The following is a 7,187-nucleotide window of genomic DNA, read 5'->3' on the forward strand; positions in this document are numbered from 1 at the left end:
ACGGGACCCGTCCAGGCATGCCGCGCCTATTTCCCCTGAGATCCCGTGAGAAGTCACGACTTCCCAAAAGTGGCTGAATTAAGGGAAGCCGGACGGGTTACGACATAGTTAAAATGTCAACCAATCACGGCACTACATCAAAGGGAGAACTCATTTAGAAAGGGGAAATGTCCAAATTTAGGACTACTTTAATAGACTGTAATACCTGTGTGTATGTTAATCATGCGTGTATGATAAGGGTAGGGTTCTAACAACTGGCAGGTTTTATGAGGCATCGTCGGAATTCGTTCACTCCAATAACCCCAACCTCCCTAAGTGTCGTATATTTTCATAAACAACAAACCAATAATTTTATTCCGGTTTTTTTTTAGGGTAAAAGTACTTTCACATTTGCAAGAGGGGGACTAGTTTTTAATGAAGTGAATCAGTCACGGACTGAATCTGCTGCTATGCCTCGAGGGGTCAAAATAAACACAAAATGAGGGTAAATGGCAAGAACCCAAAACTCTCTTATTAGTGTGGACATTTCTTCCAAATAAAGCACAATTATTACTGTTTCACGTCACCCCTCCGAACATTTTGTTTGTGTTGTTTACATTTCGATGGTTTTGTCCAGATATTGAAGAATCCTCGTCATATTTCATAAAACCTAGAAATTGTATTTGCATTATTGAGTGTGTGGGTCTTGTTTTTGTTTTTGTTGTTGTTTCCTTTTTTCTTGTACCTTTTTTTGTCTTATTCATTTCTCATTTTTTTTAATTAAAAAAAAAGAAAAAAAAATCAACCATGATGATTATTATTATTTTGTTTTCCCAATGAGACTCTTTTAGTATTCGTTCGCTGGGTGACAACAGCTTCCAATATCTATGTTCTCGCGCTCTGTTCGAAATTATAGAGAAATACTAATATCGGGCAAAATTTATTGACGACAATAATATGCACTATTTCTCCAACAACAACATGCTTGCTACGGGCTGATGCGAGCGGAATAAATTTGGCTGTGCCTGTAATTAGCCTGTTTAAATGTATACTTTAGCGATCTTAAATTGAACTCCGAGAAAACGTCTTCATTTTGCTCTGTGTACGGTAGCCTTAGACCGGTTTGTATATTTTTTTTTTATTGAACACTTCTACAGCAGTTAAGTTTCGCTACTTAAAATGAAGCAAACAAATGAATTGTAATCTGAACTTTGAGTGGAATCACTACCGTAAATCATTTGCTGCGTCTCGTTAAGACTGCGCCTTCCTGGCGATCTCTTTCTCCGCTCCTTAAAGGAACATGTTGCCTTGGATCGGTCGAGTTGGTCTATACAAGGCGTTTGTATTAACCGTTTGTTATAAAAAGCATATGGGTAGAAAGATGTTGTAAAAGTTGAATACAATATTGATCCACACAAACATGTCTCGAAATTGCACGGTTTTTCTTTTCCCTCGTCGACGTACGGTCGGCCATTTATGAGAGTCAAATTTTTGACTCCCATAAATGGCCGACCGTTTTAGTTCGCAAAGTAAAAGGAAAACCACGCAATTTCGAGGCACATTTGTGTGGATCTTTTTTTTTTCTTTCTACTTTTAAAACAATTTTCTAACCATATACATTTTATAAAAATCGGCTACAAACGTTTTTTGTAGACCAACTCGACCAATCCAATGCAACGTGTTCCTTTAGAGAAACATTACATTTTTTTTTTTTTTCTTCTTCTTCTTTTCTTCAAAAAAATCTGTTACACGCAGTGTAAGTACTTTATTTGATCCACCATATACATAAACTGACAAACCTGTAGAAGTTTGAGATCGATCGGCCATCTAGGTCACAAGAAAATAGTTAGAAACCGATTACACATTTTGCGCGACATCGATTACAAAATGAATGAATAAAAAATGTTCACTGATCGATAAATTTCAAACGGAAGATAAGTTTGTGTTATCTCATCAAAGATGAAATTTCAGACAGAAATATTTCAAGTGATGTTTTCTACTATCATCATCATTAGACCATGTAAGTTTTATGTAAATCTGTGGTCTTAGACGAGTATTTTTCTTATACCAATTCTGTAATGTTCCTTTAAGCTGTTTCCCCACAAACAGTTGAGACACGTAGACATCTAGTTTGCCCGGGTCATTTAAAATATAGACCGGTAATTTGTGGCCTGTTTTACCATTGTAGATACATCTGGGCCTTGCCAACGTCTTCTTTGAATTTTGTTTGAAGAACTGAGAAAGCAATGCCACATTTTATGACAAACATGGTCATTCTTTGTATTCAACATTCAACATTCTGAATTGTTAATTAACCACAATATATGGTTGATGCGTCTTTTCGACAATTCTTCTATAAACTTGGGAGTGGCCAACTCACCAGCGATGACGTCAGTTCCTTTGTTGACCGAAACAACACAGCGGCAATTTTGTTTCTGTATTAATCTGGTAGTTACTCATATAATTTGATTTATTTTTAAATGATTTCAATTATGTTTAACCTTTTATTGTCAAAGACCACTTACGCTAAAGGGACACTGGTCGTCATTTGTTGACGTCAACCTCCATAGAATTCTGTGTTTTTTTCTGCGTTTTGTGACTCAAAAAGCAATACTTTTTTGGGGGGATCTCTTTGTCTTGGAAAATTGTAGCCCATCAGTATAGGAATGGCGTTGCATTGCTAAATTTCCTAATCTTGATGTTTTTATGGTTGGTCATTCTTCATAAAAAGAAGGACTGACAACAAGTTTACCGGGAGGTGAACAATAATTGTAACCCACGTTGCATCTCCATCACGATGCTCCGTTTTCAAGGATTTCAAATTGAGTAACTCAAAGTACACGGCCCTTTGAGTCCAAGTCAGTTGAACAAAATTGCAAACAAATGAAATTTACAATATGAAGTTCACACTTGGAAAAAAAAGAAAACAAATTTAAATTTGTTAGAAGTTTGTTTGTCTCCCACTTGACTGTGTACATTATGGTGTGGGTGACATGTAATGTCAAACGATTTAACAGATGTTTTACACAGTCAGCTTTATACAACTCTTGGTGGCGCACTTTATTGTTGGCCCCGTTGTTTGTTTTGCACGTTCCTTTTTATACATTTTAAATACCTTTTAGCACCAACTTTTTCCGATAATCTACCAATCACCATTCGACAAAAAAACTGTTGCAGTGAAAACAAATAAAGACTATTACAAGCTTATAAAAAATAACTCGGCTGTTGTAAAAGCACCTATAATTTTAAAACTGTTACTCATTAAATTCTAAAAATGAGAATACCAGGAGACGGAACATTTTATTACGGTGATGTTGACACCTTGTTTGTTATAATCGGTCGAGTATTGATGTCGCGGGTAAGTGCTTACAGGTGAAAAAGTGCCCATTTCCATTGTTGCTGTAACTCCTATTGACACGATTAATCTCTCCGATCCTCTGATTCAGCGTGAAGCTAACAGCGGGAATTTTGAAAAGCTATTCTTGTCTAGCGTCCTGGAACATTTTTTGTATGGACGTTGTATAAATTACCATTGTTAATTATTTATTCAGTTTTGTCTTTGATTTTGTATTTATTTCATTTATATTATTTTGTTGTATTTTTTTTAACAGATGCAGCGTTTATCGAGAGACCGCTTGACTTCGATCCTTTCTCAAGGTGGCGATCACAAAGACAGCGAATATTGAGGGCGAAATTCCTTCAGGATTGATGATGACTCCGGACCATGAATTTCATATCCTCCCCCCCGATCAACTAAAATGGACAAACAATTTCAGGACTTTTAAGAATGTAGAATGTAATTCTACCATGAGAACCAGACTCTGTGTATAAACTTCTAAATGCACAACAATAGAAAGTTACTCGAAGATTTCGAGACAATCATTTACGAGGGACTTTAAAGACAAATTTACTTTGTTATTGATCAAATTTCAGATTTTACCACGAAAAGGAACTGACTACGACTGAGTATCTTTAAATAAACTGTTTATTAAAGACCTAAACATAATTTAAAAGAGCTTTTTAGTAACAATGTTTGCTTAGCAAAGTTCTTTAGTGAGCCACAACTATAGTAGTGGGGCACCAGTCACAATTGTGTCAACTTCACGGCAACTCAGCTGGTTAACATTTTCTGCTGATAAGTTTTTATTTTGTTGTTTGCTTAGCAGCTTTGTGAGCTTAAAAGCTTTTTGAAAATGAACTCTGGGCCGAATGTCATTGAGCTATTGGTTGGACAGGGAGAAAGAAAAAAAACTGAAAGTCAATAAGCATAACCGTATTTGTTGTGGCAGGTACTTTTACTAAAATTAATGTAGAGCTATTAAAGCTTACGATTTTCCAATGTAGGTAAACGGACCCAGTTAAACGTATTGCCAAGAGAAGGGTGTTCGCCCGGTGTTACAGCTGCTGACAGCACCGCATCATCCTTGAAACCCAGAGTTCAGTCATTTAAATGCCGTGTGCATGGACACCTCCTTCTTACATAATTCAGTGTTTCCTTGATACCATTATATCTTTGTTTTTCTGTTATTCTTTTCTGGTAAATCTGAGCTGCAGGGAACCATTTGATTTTAGATTAGCCCATAAGAGTTCTTCTTTTAAGATCCTTCAGTCTGATTCAAATTTCATTCTGTGCATTGACCATGTCAATGTATGTTGGGCTATTGTTCACGTTTGCTCCTTATATAAAATAAAAAAAACCTTTATTATAAAGTGCGACACAAAAAATCGGTCATACAATTCGAAAGTTTCAAACCTTTTCTTTATCAAAAGTGTTTTTGTTCAAGCGCTTATTTGTAGATACGTGCATTATATAACAAATGCCTTGCACAGTGTTGTATATCGAGTGGTTTTAAAATCCACTTCAAGCTATTATGGTAAATATTGTCTGAGGAAAGCTCCGCTGTCAGTTTTCGAACATGATTGAGATTAGTACACCGTTGTACTTAAGAGTTTAATTATGCCTAAATCCTTCTTAATCACCACATCTACAATTTCTAACAACCCTTTGCAAATGCTTTGTTTAATTTATTGAGGGGAAAAGGGGTGTAAGCGTTTTCAAACTGCTTGCCAAACTCAATTACCTGTGGTTATCGCCAACATGGTCAATGGCCCCACGTTTTGACCGTAAGCAGAGTTTTTTTTTCTCAAAGGCGATTTAAAAAGCTAAAAAATAATGGTAAAATAATTTATTAGAAAGCAGTACGAGGACCGCAGGGTCATCGTTTTGGGGCTATTAGAATACAAGTAGTTGTAAAATCATAATTAGTAGCAGACTAAATCTGTGGACTGACCTTAGATGTCATTTCCCCTTAACATGTCATATTTTTGAAAAGAAAAACAAAAAACGTATTGAGTCTATAGTCTTGATTTTGTATATCATTGCACTGAGCAATCGCATATCATGTTTCGTAAAGCAATGCTTAGCAAATTATAACCCGCGTATCAATGGACAGTAAGAAGATTGCAACCTACAACTAATCTGTCTCGGCCAAAAGCCCCAAATGTTTCCGCTTACCCTAATTATGTGGGTGCGAATTATTTGCCTCTAGCAATAACATGTGGCATTTCCCCCATGTAAGCGTAATGGGTCCATTTCATACTTTGGACAAAGCGTTTAACATAAATTGCTCGCTGTTTCTTCTGGCACCTTTCCCGATAAATTTCCCCTTCGTGGTTAAACTGCCGACAAGGGTGACAAGTATATCACTGAATAGTTTTTAAATGATAAATGAGTTTTATACTAAACTGTAATCGACTAGAAATGTGGTTTAATTCATACGACACGGCACCTACATACAGTTATGCGTCATTAATGGCAGAGTTGTGGCGCCATTTTGTTTTGGGCTGTTCTTGCTGGATACGCTTGTCACGAATATCATGGTTTTCAATCAATTGTCCGTCGAAAGTAAACTACTGCAATGTATGTACTGTCCCTTCAAAATATTTTGTTTTTTAGCCTTTAATAGCAGAAAATTAAATTATTATAAATTAAGTATCCCTTTATTGAAAACGACGTATATTTATTAAATTATTAGTTTGCTTAAAACATGTTGTGTACAAAATACAGTAATGGCACACATCATGTGGCCCATGTGAAAGACTGTGTTTCCGACAAAGTTACGTTTCGCCTAATGCTTCTGGCATTGTGCCCGACAAAGTTCGAAACATCGTGTCGACAAACCACTATGCTCAACCCAATGGCCTTAACGAACATCGATCCCCTTGACAATTTATGAAACTAAAGCAGAATGAAAGACAACGTTAGGATCTTCAACATCCAAAGCACGTTGCCCTAAAGGTATACAGGTATTCCTCCTGCTACAAATCGTATTTCAAAAAAAAAAAGAAAAACAAAGATCAACCTTATCCAAAATACATTGGAAAAAAAAATGGTATCCAAGCATTGGGAAGGTAAAAACTAAACAGTTTGAAAACGAAGCTTAAAGGAACACGTTGGATCGGTCGAGTTGGTCTTTGAAAAGTATTTGTAACAGTTTGTTATAAAATGCATATGGTTGGAAAGATGTTTTAAAAGCAGAGTACAATGATCCACACACAGTTGCCTCGAAATTGCGTGGTTTTTCCTTTACTTTGCAAACTAACACAGTCGGCCATTTATGGGAGTCAACAATTTGACTCCCATAAATGGCCGACCGTGTTTGTCGACGAGGTAAAAGGAAAACCACGCAATTTCGAGTGATACTTGTGTGGATCATTTCTACTTTTAAAATATCTTTTTAATCATATGCATTTTACAACAAACGGTTACACACGCTTTTCAAAGACCAACTCGACCGATCCAAGGCAACGTGTTCCTTTAAGGTGCCATAGTAGATCTTATGACTAAACTTTGTAAATACTATTGTAACGTGATGTGTTTTTGCTTAAAGTGGTTTGCTATACACTCAGACAACGTTGCAAAAGTTCTCACCGTAACAAATACTGTTATACGTCTGTTTATTGTGTCATGATAATTAAGCAGTTCAAAGCGGCATCCCATAATAAGATTAATGGTATGTATATTGTCCGTAGAATCAAGAACATTTAAAAATATAATTGTAAAATATTTTGAACAAGTTTTTGTTTTGTTTTTTGGTTTTTAATTGTTTTGAGAAATTGTCAATGTGTATTCCTCAATGTAGCCTATTCATTGTTTCAAAAGAACTTTAGACGACTATTCAAAATAAACCCGCGCAGATGATTTCTAA

General features: G+C 36.0%; 1 protein-coding gene across 1 annotated transcript in view; it reads left to right on the plus strand.

Moving 5' to 3' along the window:
• LOC139937821 (uncharacterized) overlaps positions 1 to 7,187 on the plus strand; it is a 32,521-nt gene extending 25,334 nt beyond the window's left edge. The window contains exon 3 of the mRNA XM_071933144.1: positions 3,591 to 7,187. Within this exon, the coding sequence (XP_071789245.1) occupies positions 3,591 to 3,688 (98 nt within the window). The 3' untranslated portion in view covers positions 3,689 to 7,187. The remainder of the gene's footprint in view (positions 1 to 3,590) is intronic.

The sequence above is a fragment of the Asterias amurensis genome, chromosome 5, assembly GCF_032118995.1.
Source record: "Asterias amurensis chromosome 5, ASM3211899v1".
Classification (NCBI taxonomy): domain Eukaryota; kingdom Metazoa; phylum Echinodermata; class Asteroidea; order Forcipulatida; family Asteriidae; genus Asterias; species Asterias amurensis.